We start from the raw sequence: 16,103 nt of genomic DNA, 5'->3' as shown, positions 1-16,103 counted from the left end.
AACAAAACAGTTGCATCATTGTTGACGTAAGCATGCTTGGGCTTGGAAGGTAAAGTTGCAGTGTTAGTGCAGGCCATCTGGAGATAAAGGAGGGGGGACAACTGTGCTTTGGCATAGTTCAAGGCAACCGTGCCTAGTGAGAGAACATCCTTAGGCAGCACAACTGGCACACTGTCCCTGTGCAAGCAGGTGGTCAAGTTGGAAGTTACCTTGCTGGAAAATATTTTCAGGTGCTGCATAAATCATTGTGACCACTGCAGCCATGGTACATCATCAAAGTTGTTCTAGAAAATTTTAATTTTCCGTTTGTCCTAGTACCCAATGGAACTACAGAAGAGTCAAGCTTTAAGAAAATTTTCGAAACTGGTCATTTTTGAGCGGGATGCTAATGTTCTAATCTGATTTAATGAGCTATGCTAAGATAAACGAAGCTAAAAGTGCCTCCACCAAGCTCTGAGATAATCTGAATGGTAATACTCAACTGTTTAACTGTAGGGGAGTTGTAAAATGAGTCATATTTAAAAAAAAAAAACTAAAGCGTTCCTTAAAATTGCCTATACTGTAGACCCCTCCTTTAATTCCTGCAGAATCCCTCAGCTTTATGTGCACAAAGAAAAAATGTACACAGATACACAATCCCTACATTCTCACGTGTTGCTTTTAAAAACCTTTCCTGCACACTTTTAACGCAAGGGTTGTTTTTGGTGACATGTCTTACTAACCTGTCTTGTAACCTTCCTCATTTTTCTGTCTGTCCTGGCATTCCATACACAGTGGACAGAGGTAAGAAGCACTTCAGATTCACTTTTTGTTGATGTTGTTTTGAACTGTTGTGCACATTCTGGATTTGAGTGTAGTAACTGACCTAAATAACAAAAAGTGTTTAGTCTCTTGCTAACTTGATAGTTGCTGAGAATGTGATTGCAGTATTAAAATAGTACTACAGGCTGGTGGTGTTCAACCTTACATTGACTCTCTGTTTGCTTGATCACAGCCTCTGCCCCATGGAAAAAAAAATCAGGTAATACATTTTGTTTCGTTCATTCTTTTATAAAACACCTGATCTAATGGGTCTGCCAAAATGCTTATGAGATGAAACCTGTCTGGCTGTTACAGAGTTCGAATCTTCACAAGCTACAGAGAAGAAGAGGACAGTTTATCAGATGGCTTTGAGTAAGATACACATACAATACATCTAAGACATACAAAAAGTTAGCAAATAAATTGATTGTTCAACCAACAATTCATATTCAATTGACTCATCATTTATTTGCATTTAAGTAAATCAGTACTTTGTGGCTGAGAACCAAAGAGAAGTTTAACATGAGCTACTCTCCTCCATACATTGAAAACTGATGAAAGTCTTATGAACGATATACAAAATCTTCTGCGTTTATCTGGAGTGTGTTTCCAAAAAGCGTTAGCTTAAGGTCGGAAGTTGCGTCGTTACAAACATAGTTTGTTGATTTGGCATTTCCCAAATCCATCGTTCCAACGAACATTCGCAAACTGCATCGCAAACTTGTAAGCTTGCAACTACACCTCTAGAGCTATAGTTAGAAGCATAGTTCCTGGTTGTGTTCTATTCCCAGTTATCCCCCCTATGCCCTATTCATTTAGAATATTCTAACAATTAAGCTTGGAATGATTTAAAAAAAAAAGCATTAAAGTCATCTCTCTTAGGTGTAATTTGCTTTCAAAGTATTTTTAGAGTTCAGTTTTAGTAATCTTCATATTCACTTTTGCGTTCCCTTCGTAGTACACTTTGAAAACATTTATGCCATTTTGATCACAGCTGTGGCTCATGACGAAAGTTATAGGTGACCTATCAAAAGCGGAATTTACAGTACGTCTCCAAAGCTTGTGAAAACAAAATACATAGCATACATTAATGGTTTTAATTTATAGTAGATTATTTATCAAGAAATAAATCTGTACTGTATATGACATGAGCCTGTTGGTTAGAACATTTCTGCAGTGGTTTGAATGTGTCAAGTTGTAAAAGTAGACTTAAAAAAAAAAAACAATATCCTACTTTAATAATAATAATAATTATTATTATTATTATTAAGTAGGATTTTTTTCATTTCTTAATAAATAGCCTACTGTAAATTAGGCCTACAACCATTAACGATTTATATAACTTATATATGAGATTAGATTACGTGTTAGCTAAGTGATTTTATATGGAATATTCTCAATAATATTTAAAAAGGAAACACATATAGGTCCTATGTGTCATTTACATATATTTCAATTAATATGGAAACGAGCGCATGTTTTTACCAAAACTAATATTGGATTTTATTTTAAAAATGTGTGTGCGTGTAAAACAATATAATTTGCAAAAAAAGAATTATGGGGTATTTTCTCTAAAGAAGTAGTTACTTCACCCCGTTTAGAGCGTCATTATGGACGATGGATCTGCGACAAAGCAATTATGTTTTTGGGAAACACTCGTCACTACATCGTTCTTTTCCTAAACGATGCATCGTACTATGATAATTCAGCTGTGAGTTACATCGTTGTATGGAAAATGCAATCCTGGATGTGAGTAAACTTGTTAAGTTAATTTTATTGTGACCAGAAAAGACTTTCGTTGTATGGAAAATAGTGTCTTCAAAATTTTACTGTAATAACTTTTTCTTACTTCAAGCAAGGTAAATAGTGCTTCAAAGGAAATGATTGATGAGAGTTTTCTTGTCCATTTTAAGTCACAATTCCTTTAAATCAAACTAATTAAAGCTAAGAATGAAAAGTTGTAAATGAATGAACGAACAAATTCATTCTTTCTTTCATGTTTCTTTTTCTCTGTCAGATAAACTGGATGAGATTTTAGCAGCAGCACAGCAGACCATTAATACAAATGAGGCTCCAGGGCCCCGGGTTCAGGGGGTAAAAAGAGAACGGGGCAGAGGCTTTTATAATGAGGTGTGTTTGTGTGTGAGCTCATACAGTAGCTACTAAAGATTTCTAAATTGGTTTAATTTAATGTATATTATTATTATTATTATTATTAACAACGTTTATTATGTCTTCTGCCAGCCAAATTTCGACCAAACTGGAATGGGGATGACATCATCTGGGGCAGGGTTAGGCTACGACCGTGGTCAATTTGTGTCTGGCCATGGCCCCCCGCACGGTATGCTGCGACAGAAGTCTATCGGTGAGGCTGTCTATTAGTCCATCTGTCTGTCCGCCCACCTGTGTGTCTGTTTATCCATACTGCTGTACGTCTATGGTACGTCCGTTGAGAGCACTCCAAAGAGTGCCGCTGTGGGTCTTGCTTTAATGCTTATCATCTGTACTGCTTTATTGCTCTAGATTAGTCACTGTACAATTCAAACACTCCATAAGAATCTTGTCAGGGGTTTGACTGGGTTATAGAAGAAACCAATTATTGAAATATTTGAATGTTGTTATTATTATTATATTTATTTTTTACCTTTTACATTTGGTGTTTAGCATTGCTGTTCCTTTTTGGTTGAACTATAAAATTGAAAGCCCATTTGTAACCCTCAAGATTAATAGCACACTGACTATACAGGGAAAATGCTTGCTATCCCATGGCATGAAGGCAAAAAGCTAACATTCTTAACACGTGATATTTAATATGTAAATTCTGACTTTCTTAGTTTACAAAATTGGGACCTTTATGTGCATTAAAAATAACAACAAAAATAACTGTTTGTTTTGCATGCCGAGAGGGTAGCTATTGTTTGTGTCACTTTTTGTGCCATCAAGTACTGTAGACATTGTGTGTGTGTGTTGTATTTGTCCTAATATAACAAACTGTAACTAAAATTTGTCTGCACTGACATAAAACAGCATTGCAAAAGTAAGGAGGTTGGCTTGTACATGTTCGGAGATTGATCAGTCATGGTAATAAACAGACAAGCTGACAGACAGACAGACTACAAGATGGTCTCATTTCTGTATCCTGTTTTGTTTGTCCTCTGCTCGTTTTTAGAAAATAAATATTTTTTCTTGTTCTTTTCTTGTTCTTTTCTTACTTGCAAATTTTGTACATTTATCTTGTCTCCCAATTATATTTTTCTTTTGTCTTTGTTGTTTTGAAACATTTTCTATTCATTCTTCCTTTATGCATTTTCTTGAAAATGTATTTCATCTCTGTCTTTTCATTTTTTTTTCTGCAGGGGTTCCTGAGGAGGAGAAGCAGTTTCTTCATCCTCCAGCCATGAAGTTTGCCCGAAGTCTTTCAGTACCTGGCCCAGATGACATCCCTCCTCCACCTACTACAGCACCCCCTGAGCCCCCTTTTTCCTCTGCTCCTCCGCTTGGCTTTAGGGGCAAGACATCTCAGCAGCCGTCTGTTTCTGTGTCCCAGTCTACTTCCTCTGCTGCACATTATCAGCTCTACTCACAGTCAGTACATGTTACTCATGGACCCAGGGACAGGTCACCTGGACCACCTACTGGGTCTGGAACTGGGGACCTCGCTTACTCCCATGCCCAAGCCCACCCCTCTGTACCAAGTAGGACTGCCTCCAGGAAGGTGATTGGGTACACAGGAGATCTTGCAGGGGCTGGAGGAGCAGCTGGGGCCAAGGCTGCAGCATTGAGAAGGGGCTACAGCAATGCAGTCCCACCCACCAGTGTCGCTACTGTGATTCCACAACAGCAGCAGACTACTCAGAACCAACCTTCCAGAATGGACAGGAGTGGGATGGGGGCAGGGACGGGTGGTGTGCCAAAAGGTGGTGCTCGAAGAGGAAAGGGGCCCTTGGTGAAACAGTCAAAGGTGGAAGATCTGCGTCAGGGCCAGGACACTCTAGAAGCAAAGGGGTCAGTGGAGAAGAGTTCTATTCCTATCCCAACTATCATTGTTAAAGCCCCTTCCACCAGCAGTAGTGGACGCAGTAGCCAAGGCAGCAGTGTGGAGGCTGAACCACCGCCCCCAGGAGAAAGTGACAGTTCTAAACCTGAACCTGTTGTTCCCCCACCTGCACCAACCGTTCCACCACCAGCCCCTCCATCTATACCTGCTCCTCCACCCCCATCACTGCCATCACTTCGTACTCAAGAGAGTCTGGACTTCACCAGCCAGTTTGGTGCTGCTATTGTAGGGGCAGCTCGCAGGGACCGTGAACGATTTCATGAAGCACGACGCAAGAGTGCCTCCTTTTTTCTTTCTGCTGAGGAAGAGTTGAGTGGAGCTGGAGGAGCAGGAGGGAGGACTCAGACTTCCCAACAGCAGCTGAGTTCCCAGCCTTCACCACGCCTGCGACCATCCAAATCTATAGATGAAGGCATGTTCTCAGGTGATACCTTTATCCACCACACACGCAGTATGCCTCCTGCATTTGGCTTGCCTGAGTACTCCTCACCTGCTCCTCCAGGCGATTACCAGCCTAAGTCTGTACCTGCTGACTTCTATGGGGCAGGAGGCAGACAACAGCAGCAGCAGCAGCAAGCCTCCACCACAACTTTCATACACCCATTAACGGGAAAAGTACTGGACCCTTCATCCCCTCTAGGCTTGGCTTTGGCTGCACGGGAACGTGCCTTGAAGGATGATGGACGTATACGCAGGGAAAGGACCACTGAACACCATTTTACCCGTCAGTTGTCAAGCATTGGGGCCTTTCCCTCATCCACTGCACAGTCAACATCACACATTTCCTACCCAATGGCCTCATCTTCCTCTGCAACCTCCTCTGCTGCTCAGTCCACAAGCACCTCTTCATACCTTGTTACCTCCTCATCATTAGCTGCCACCACCACATCCACTCGGCCTCCATCTCCTAGAATCCTGCGTGGAGCAGGGAGTAGCTGGAGTGAAGAAGCTGGGGTTGGAGAGCGTGCGGATAGAGAAGCAGCTGGCACCTCTGCTCCCAGAGAAGGCCTAAGGGTTCGTTTCTCTGAGGATAAAACTGTCCACACACACCACTATCAATCTCAGCACTATCAGCCCACCTTTAAAGAGCGTGAAAGAGAGCGTCAAAGAGAGAGGTCAAGAGAAAGAGAGAGGGAAAGAGAGAGGGAAAGAGAAATAGAAAAAGCTCAAACCCAGTTGCAGCAACAGTCATCACAGCCAATGACCCATCAGCCTCGACGCCCCTCGTTCTTGAGGATGGAGAGTGAAGCTGGGGCATACATTCTTTCATTAACACCACCATCTCCTCCTCCAACAGCAGCCCCTATGCGTCCTACAGCAGGAGCCACAGGTGAAAGTGGAAGTGGTTCAGGCTTGATGGTTCTGCCTCCCCCAGCTCCCTCGGTAGATGCAGATGATGAGTTTGTGTTTGCTGATCCTCTTCCTCCACCTCTAGAGTTTGCCAATAGTTTTGATCGTGGTTTGGGTTACTCTGCGATGATTTCTCACAATGTTGCAGCCCGTCAGCAGCGTCATCCTCCTCCACCCCCTCCCCCACCCGCCCCCTCCCAGTTCGAAAGATTCCTTTATGACAGGCTTCCCAGCTCACACACCACTACCTTCACCTCAGGCAGGAGATTCCACAACTTCCAGTCTTACCTCCTATGACAGTGAGGTTGCCAACCTAACACAATCTGCCCCATCACCCTCCCCATCTTCCCCCAACCCACTACCACCTCACTCCCCTTCCACCCTTCAGACATCTGGACCACCTCCACCTCCCTCTGTATCACCTCCTCCCCCACCCAACACCTACCATAGACCTTTTGGCTTATCTCAGTCACAACATTTATACAACAGTACACACACAACTGGACGCTCCTCCTCTCCCACCCCACCTCTCTCTATTCCAGCTCCACCTGCCTACAGGGGGCCACCAACAGCATCATCCACCCCTGCAACTTCTGTATCAATCAGAGGTGTCTCAACTGTGACCGCAAGCTGTTCCACAACTGCTTCTACAACTGTCACCTCTTCTAGTACTACTTCTGCTGCTGCTGTCACACCACACACACGCATAGCAACTGTCTCCACAGTAGCTACTGGTGGTAGTAGGCGTCCCAGTGCAGAGCATCATCCACCACCCAGTGCAGCTAAAAGTGGTGAGTCCCAGGAGACAGTGGTAGATTCTGGGATTGAGGAGCTGGATAGCCGAAGCAGCAGTGACCATCACTTAGACAGTATTCTTGCACTCAGTGGTAGTGGGGTCAGAGAGAGGTTGGAGAGAGCAGGGATGAGTAGCATAGGTGGAATTGGAGGGAGAGATGGTGTAACTGAGGTTGACAGGACAAGTGGGGCAGACTTTTTAGAGTCTTACATGAGCTACCTTGATGGGCAGACTTTTGAAATGCACAATGCCAAAGCCGCTAGCACTGCATCCACCTACCCAAAAACACAGAGATACAGAGAAGGCACCCGGGCTGGAGATCTTCGACGCCAGACCAGCACAGCACCTCCTGCATACCACCGTCGTAGAGAAGAGGAAGAGGAAGAGGATGAGGCAGAAGAGGGAGAGGAGGAGGATTTGAGTGCCCGTGATGGCTATGGGATGAGGGAAGGGCCAGGGATTGCTCGCTCCTCTGTAATGTACTTTGACCGGCCCCGCACTCCAGAGATAAAACCTCTGTGGGGTGATGGGTCGACTGGAGCATCGCAGACCATGGGGGAGGGAGGGGGCCAGATTGTGGGAACATATGTGGAGCCACGTAAACTGCATCCTCCCATGACTGGTATGAAGGCAAACATCATCAATGAACTAAGCACCAAATTACAGCAGAGGAGTAAAGGAACAGAGAACTGGGGGGCCCAGAGATCATTGAGCAGACATAGGTATTTGTGTTACCAATAGTATTAGGTACATGTGCATGAATTTATGTTTGTGTCTGCATGGTGGCCTTGAAGGGAGGCATGTGGCATGAAAATGTCTCAGCTGCATGGGCATTTTGTGATTTTAGATTCCATAAGTCAGTAAAAATCTAAGCCTTTTAAAGGACTCTTTGGAAATATAGACTAACCTGGAGTTAATTTGCAACAGTAAAATTATTTTGTACCTACCAATTTTTATTAATGATATAAACACCAGAGAACGGCAGTTTGTAATGTGTAACTGTTTCTGTTTAAACTGTTCCTCTCTTTTTGTGATTTCTGCTTTTTATTGCACTGTCCATGTACGTCTGTCTGTCCCACATCAGACACAGGTAACTGTTGCACTATACCTCCTTGCTCTCTCTTTCTCTTGACTGTCATTTTTTTTCTTTTTCTATCTTTTTATCTCTTCTTTTATTCTGTTGTTCTAATTTTTTTTTTCTAATTTCAGGTTCTCAGAGGACTCAACAGGTGCACTGAGTCCTCCCTCTGTCCGCTCTAGCTCCCCATCTCCAGTTCAGCTCTCTCAGCCTGCCTTGTCTCCCTCTCCCACTCCTTCCTCCCAGCCACTTTACCCAAACTGGGCTCGATCTCCTTCCCCTCAGCCCCCTGCTGCCTCATCCCAGCCCCCTCCCCGATCCCACTCACCTGTTTCCCCTTCATCGTATTCACCATACCCCACCTCACCCAAACACCGGCCTGTTTATCGCACCAAAGCCCTGGAATTCCAATTTATTCCCAGCCGAGAGTCACGAAAGTCAGAGTCGCATCATGTCCAGCGCAGACGAGCACCCAGCCCTTTAATTTCTCCCTCTGACCGTCCCAAGCTTGGCCCACCCCGCCCCTCTTCCCTTCCTATTCTACCCACTACACCCCTCTATAGCAGCCTATATGACCTTCGTGGTTCTATTACTCCACCCTCACCTGCCAATCCCCTTGGGGATCCCTACTTTTCTCCCTCCCCCCCTCTATTTGCCCCTTCGGGTGCTCCCCCACCCCCAAATTCCTCTCTGGTAGTCTCACGCTCTCTGTCGCCCACTCACTTCCTGTCAGGGACATCATCCCCACCTCTCCACCCCATTCCTCCACCCACTTGCCTGAGTTACCCCCATCTTCCACCCCCCTCACCCACAAAGCCCTTTGCCTCCAAACCTCTCCCATACTGGACCAAGTATGACGTTGCAGATTGGCTGGGCTACCTGAACCTGGGTGAACACAGGGAGCGATTCCTAGACAATGAAATTGATGGCACGCACCTGCCCTCTCTTACCAAGGATGACTACCTGGACCTGGGTGTGACCCGAGTTGGCCATCGCATGAACATAGAGAGGGCGCTCAGGAGAGTTATGGACAGGTGAGAGGAGAGAAAAGGGAGAAGCAAAGAGATGCAAGGAATGTCTGCAATGGAGAGGGATTAGGGTGAGGGGTAGTGCATGAGCAAAAAAGCTATTATACATAAGGTAAATCTTGATATGCTATTGATTGCTAACTTCAGAGAACACTTGGAGTGGGCCACTGCATGAGGTCCAGGATGGCATGGGGAAAGAAATGGAGAACTGAAAGAGGGGGATGTGGGAGAGCAAGAGAAAAATACTTCCTTTTAAAGACTTTCCACCTTCCCCCCCTATCATCAGGCTGTCTTCTAGCACTTTCCCCATTTCCGCCCTCTCTCCTCGAAATGGACGGACAGACAGAAGGAGAGATGAGGCCAACCGGAGTTGAGAGAACAGGAAAGATGAGGTGACAACTGCTGCCATCAGAGATTATTCCCTGAATGAAAAAAGCAGGATGAGGTGACTTTGAAATCAGACTGCCTGCTTATGAATGGAGAGATACAGAAGAGAGTTGAAGGCCTGTCTGAACTGTGAACATGCCTGCACCCACATGTGTGATTCAGTCAACGAAAACATAACCACCCACATACACATCCGCATGTCAACATCTGAACAAAACACACTTAGTTTGAGCTTGCAGGCACTCACAAGGTGGTCAAATTGAAATTAACTGAACAAATCACATAGGGGGATCTAACTCCGTAGGATTAAACATGTTCACAACATGAGAAGGTAACATACTACATAACTGAGCCAAATAATTTGAGGGAAACAATCAAAATGGTCTTTATCTTTTCTGTTGTTCTTTAGGAAGAGATAGGGAGAAAGAGAGATATTGAAACCTCCTTTGCTGTCTTTCTCTTTTTCTCAGATGTTGAGCTGAGTCTATTACTGACAAACATTTACTAAGGGTATCATTTTTAGAGCAGGTTCAATGGAGACCATTGCAGGAAGGACAAGTACTGACAAACCTCCTGTCTGGCACGACTAGGGAAGCCCTTAAAATAGAGGTCAATTTTATGGCAGGCACTTATTTGGTAAGACTGTGTTGATGCGTGGGTTCCTGTTGTTTGTGTATGAGTGTGTGCGTGCGTGTACATGATAATGTGAAAGGTTATCACTAGAGGCATGACCGTGATTTGTTAGCCTATGTGTTTTTACCTCACCAGTGGAGGATTCTATTTTGCCAAAGCCAAATTGAGGCTTGTGCTTATCTTATATTTCACTAGAAATTCTTTACCTTCTCATGTCTTATAATGAAATTCTATATATATAAAAAAAAAAAATATATATATATATATATATAAATATATACAGACTGGTCACTGTATAACAAACCCGTAGCAAAAATAAGTGCCCAGACCAACAGAATACACACATAAATGCTCTACCACATACAAACATGCACACAGTACATCCTCAGATTACTGATATATACACACTACACCCATGTCTTTTATTTATATGACACATAATGGGACACAGTAAAATATCTATGTACGGAAACAAGATGACAAAATACGCAAAAAATCTTTTAACGAAGGATGATACATTGTAAAAAGAAAAGTATATATATATACATATATATACACTGCAAATTTATCAACATTTTTACCACAGACTGTCAAAATATAGAGGTAACTACAACTTCAACGAACCTATCGACGATATCAAGGCTCCATTTTAAAAGAGGAGACAACATGGAGAAGAGGGAGAGGAAAAACCAAACTGCCTGTATTTCTCTTTTTCCAAGTCACTCTCCCTCTCTCCTTCCAAAAAACAAAACAAAACCCTTTCTATGGAGGCGAGGCAAGACGAACATGCACTCTGACATGGGTGAGGGATACGTGCTAATCTGTTTTAATACAACGATTGTTCCTATAACAATTTTTAAACTCTAAATGGGTCTGGAATTCTACTGTTGAATGAACAAGAGATGATGTTATTTATTGCAGTCATTGTTCTCATCGTCCTTGCTGTTATCTCTACAAGCTGCAGCGTTTCTTGTTTGTTTCTGAGCGCAAATGCTGGGATGATGTTTATGCTTGACTTTGTTTTTTTTAAAGTTTGTGACCACATGCAATGTGTTCGATCCTTTTGTACCTCTAGGACTTTACTTAGAAACAAGATTTCATATCTCTCAATGTCCCTCACCCTCCTGCTTCTCCCTTTTGAAACACAATTGTGACATTGTATGCAAGGACTATCAAGGAGTTTATTGTCTGTGACCATATATTTATTACCCTTTACATTCATATTTCCTCACACAAACCTATAAGTAAATCTAGTGACCTCCAGCCCTCATCTCCAACACCACAAATAGTTGCTCAATCAATTAAAAGGGCTCCTCATCCTTTTAGACATACTTCCTTTTAGTCATTCCTTTCATCCAAAACACTGACACCTTCACATTTCTTACTTTCCTGTCTGTGTCTCTTTCAGGACCATCAGTAAAGATCTCATCCCCTCCATCTCCAAATCTTTCATCTGTTCATCTTCTAAGAGTGTGGCATTATCATTCATCATACGGCTCACTTTACCTTACTCACCCATACTGGACAAAAAGATTGAGGAACTAATTGTATTTTTTTTTATGTTTAAATCTGGTAAGTATAGTGATGTTGATAACAGTAAGGACAATGAATGAAATTATTCTTCTGAGATGGAAAAAAAGGATTCCGAGTTTTAAAGAATCTCTGTCTTCCAAATGTTTAACATGAGTTTAATGTGTATTGGAATCATGCTTTCTACACATCCTGTGTCCCCTGTTGTCTCGTCTTTTCAAAGTTCATCGAATTGATTCACATCAAAAACGGCTGGTGTTGTACCCTGATGACTGGTAAATACCCTCACTTACCTGTATTGTCCACTAGGTGGAGTAAAAATCACAATTCTCTCTTCCCTAGTTAGTATCTGAATGAAAGATTGGACCATGCAAAACAGGCTCCACAGGCCATATTTTCAACATTACAGCTTCTAATAACTGTTATCTACAATACACGGATATTGAAGATCACATAAAGAGTCTGGACAGTGTGGGACGGGAAAGAGCTCACAGGTCACACACAGGAGCAGTTATGCAGTAGCCGTCCAGGGTGTGCAGAAAGCATCTCTCTTTTTTTTTCTTTTAAAATGAAGAAACTATGAACAGATAAGAGGTTATTTACAGAATATATATGTGTATGCGATTATACCTATTCATATACACATATGAAATACAAATGTTTTAAGAAATGAATAAAGGTTATTAGAATTATAATAAAAGATGCAGGAATTACTTTGAGTGGCTTGTGGTCTGCTTTATTGTTTAATGTAAATGGTTTACAACCACATGAGGGAGAATAAATGGTGAGGATATTTTCATTTTTGGGTGAACCGTCTATTTAAAAGGAATGCAACATGATTGTACCCAGAATAACTGAGAGACTCATTCACAACTTTCTTAAAATCATTCAGCTGTTTTTACCAAGGAAACATACTAAGTTAAGATCAGAAATGATGTGGAGTTTTAAAGACAATGATCTGTACAAGCTATTTTATCTTCCCAGAAATATGTTGACATATTTTCTTTACAGCCTTTTACTCCCTGCTGCGCTATCTTGGTTTCTCAGAGTTTTATCATCTAAAGAAGTTGTTCTCAGCCGCATTCCTGGAGGCCCCCTCAGGTACTGCAGATTTTGCATTTCTCCTTTTGTCTAATGCACACATTTTTGTTCTTGGGAGTTTCTTATAATGAACTGGTGACTTTATGGGTGATTTTACATGGGGAAAATGCACTGCTGGGATGGCCTCCAGGAATAATAATAAAAAAAAAAAACACTGGTTATGTTAAATTATTTTGACATTTAATTTATAACCCGGACTAGTATCTATTTTCATGTTACTAGTACTTATTTATTTAGATACTAGTATGTTTTCCATTAAGTACTAGTACTTCATTAGATACTAGTGCCTATTAAACACATACTAGTACTTATTTTAATAGCGACTAGTAACTAATGTTTAAATCAAAGTTGCAAATAATAGATTAAAAGTTAGTATGACTATAAGCGTGTCATAATGGCAAAGAAAATAGTATGGCAAGCCATTTTATGATGTTTCATTTATAATTACAGTAGTTACTAATTTTTGTAATATTTTCCATAAAGGACTAATGCTTACTCATTAGACGCTAGTTCTTTTTTTATTATTAGATACTAGTATGCATGTATTGTTTATGTACTAACTACTAGTCCCAACTAGAATACATACTAGTCAAAACGAATTTAGATTCTAGTGCTTACACATTACAGTTCTTTTTTAAATAGTGACTAGTAACAAATGTAAAATTTCTATTGATTTCTATGGGGATTTGTCATGGAGATAACTACTCAGTTTTGACTAGTATGTATTCTAGTTGGGAGTAGTACATATTGTATGTACTAGTAGTTTGTACATAAACAGTACATGCATACTAATATCTAATTAAAAAAAGGTGTCAGAGTAAGCACTAGTGGATTTAAGAAAATAAATAAAAAAAACTGAGCATTAGTAGTTAAATGGAAAGGATACTAGTTTATAAAAAGCACTAGTAACATGAAAACATACTAGTATGGGTTATAAATTGTCAACACTGTTTGCCACACTAGTTTCTTTGCGGTTATCTGATGCTCTGTGTTGTGCTAACTTTTATACCGTCATTTACAACTTAATTTTATTTTTTTTAACATCCCTTTTGTGACACCATTTAGAAGACATGATTGAAGTATACTCGTTGGAAAATTCCAACATTATGACAATGATAAATGCTGGAACCAAACTCTGGCCCTGAATTATTTCTAAACATTTTATCTCAGTAGCCATATCAGTTAAAGTGCAGCCATTTGAAAATTTCATGTTTGACTGACAAAGACTGTTTCAGCATGCTGATTTTTACTCCAAATGACATGCTTATTCCTACAGATGGTTCACCCCAAAAACATTAACTGTCATTTCCTAACTCTACAAGTTTCAAACTACTCGTAGTTTAACAAACCAAGATATTGAGAAGATACAAGGGGCTCATAAAGTTAACTTTGCAGGAAATTAAAGTCCCCTTTACCATTTTAACTAGTCTAATTAAATGTAAATTTGAATCATCCACACTTATAAAATAATTCCCAAATATAAGATTAGTTAATAGAAATTTAAATGCCAGACTTTGTTCACAAGGAAGGAAACGTATACTACTGGGAAAGAACCACTCAGCAGTATGCCACCCAAATCCCACATTTTCCAGTCACATGCTTTCTAGATTTTTCCCCTTCTAATATTACAATGGCTTCAATGTAAATGTTAAAAAAAAATAAATACAAAAATGCAGATATTGCGGTTTCAAAGTCTCATTTAATGGTTGTCAAATAACAAGGCAAATTTACGAACATTAAAAGTAGGGACAAAAAAGAAAAGAAAAAAAAACCCACATCCACAGGTCACTCACAGCTCTGCACACTCCACTCTGGAAGAAATGAAAAGTCTGATTACACGTCACGTTTAATTTCTTTGATACTTCATTTTAAAATTTACACTTCTCAGGTTCTGCCATGTCAAGAGCAAAACTGCACTTTTGTCCACACATGAACTCAGAGCCCAGTGCTAAACATCACCGAAGCGCTTAACAAAATCTACAACTGAAAGTTACTTTATAAAAGCAAAGAAACTCACCTCAAGTCAATTTTGATGAATCATCTTAATACTCGGTATTCTGAAACGAAATACGAGATATAAGTAAGTAAAAGCGGGATGGTTTCACTTTAACGACCGTGCAAGTACATCATAGCAAGATTCAGCAATGGTCGAGGATTTACCCACACCACGTGGTGCTGATAAAATAGCATCTAAAAATTATTTCACTAATACATTATGAACTACCACTTTAAAATAAACAAATATAACGAATGTGCTCCCAACGTCATAAACAAATACAAAATTGTAAAAGGAAAACAAAATTTATCAAAACTCTTACTGCTTCAAGCTGCAAACATCCCTGCGACTCATCTGCGTTCACTGAGGACTTCCTAAACGCAGAATGGAGTTTATATAGTCAACGCTGGGTAGGACCTATAGGCGTCCGGTAATATCGCCTTTACATAAATCGAGACAGCTTCGTCACATGACTAAGGAGTTATTTTAGATTTTTTGTTTTTAACACGCATTATATATATATATATATATATATATATATATATATATATATATATAACTGTATCTTCAATCACGTATATTTCTCTGTGACTGAAATCGCCCTCACCAAAACGATTTAATAAAATAGAACAAAATGTTTAATTGTACGTTCGGTTAATGGTATTTGTTCTAAAACTATGGTTATACCGATTACATTCAATGTAGCAAATAAATAAAAACAACTGGATCAATTGAACAGTTGATAGGTTTTTTTTGAGTCTGGAACCATTTAAAACAAGGATACCACCGGACCAACAGATAACGTTACCACAAAGGAAGCCTATGGTGTAAGTATTTAGTCATTTATTTTTAGATGCATTTTTACTTCTATTTGTTTTTGGGTTCTTTTAACAGATTCACTAATTAGCTTAATATATGTCAACCCTATGAAATTAAAACAACAAAAAAATTACACATTTACTACAGCCCAATAAAGTTAGAATCACGAATCATTGAATTAGAATCATTAATTCATTAGTTTATTCATTCATTTTCCTTCGGCTTAGTCCTTTTATTCATCAGAGGTTGACACAGAGCTAATGAACCGCTAACTAATCCAGCATGTATTTTACACATGCCCTTCCAGCTGCAACCACTACTGTGAAACACCCATACACTCCCACGTTCACACACGTACACTACGGCCAATTTAGCTTATTCAATTCACCTATAGCGCATGTGTTTGGACTATGGGGGAAACCGGAGCACCAGGAGGAAACCCACGCCAGCATAGGGAGAACATACAAACTTCACACAGATATGCCAAATGACCCAGCCAGGACTCGAACAAGCAATCTTCTTGCTGT

General features: G+C 40.7%; 1 protein-coding gene, 1 long non-coding RNA gene and 1 other non-coding gene across 3 annotated transcripts in view; 1 reads left to right on the top strand and 2 right to left on the bottom strand.

The window, feature by feature from the left end:
- The window catches only part of shank1 (SH3 and multiple ankyrin repeat domains 1), a 118,388-nt gene extending 106,762 nt beyond the window's left edge, over nt 1-11,626 (top strand). Inside the window, 9 exon segments of the mRNA XM_056453602.1 lie at nt 775-783; nt 995-1,021; nt 1,117-1,173; nt 2,819-2,931; nt 3,046-3,166; nt 4,158-6,393; nt 6,395-7,726; nt 8,214-9,116; nt 9,397-11,626. Coding sequence (XP_056309577.1) covers nt 775-783; nt 995-1,021; nt 1,117-1,173; nt 2,819-2,931; nt 3,046-3,166; nt 4,158-6,393; nt 6,395-7,726; nt 8,214-9,116; nt 9,397-9,484 — 4,886 coding nt within the window. The 3' untranslated portion in view covers nt 9,485-11,626.
- Nucleotides 11,627-14,440: 2,814 nt separating this feature from the next.
- On the bottom strand, nt 14,441-15,117 carry LOC130218889 (uncharacterized). Its single transcript, XR_008836009.1, has 3 exons — nt 15,080-15,117; nt 14,779-14,818; nt 14,441-14,572 (listed from the first exon to the last, which is right to left on the bottom strand). It is a non-coding gene; the product is annotated as an uncharacterized LOC130218889 (long non-coding RNA).
- LOC130221849 (small nucleolar RNA SNORD88) lies at nt 14,639-14,728 on the bottom strand. Its single transcript, XR_008836335.1, has one exon. It is a non-coding gene; the product is annotated as a small nucleolar RNA SNORD88 (small nucleolar RNA).
- Nucleotides 15,118-16,103: the final 986 nt, after the last annotated feature.

This window comes from Danio aesculapii, chromosome 3 (genome assembly GCF_903798145.1).
Source record: "Danio aesculapii chromosome 3, fDanAes4.1, whole genome shotgun sequence".
Lineage (NCBI taxonomy): Eukaryota > Metazoa > Chordata > Actinopteri > Cypriniformes > Danionidae > Danio > Danio aesculapii.
Note: the sequence above shows the minus strand (reverse complement) of the source record. Positions and strands in the feature narration are given on the sequence as shown.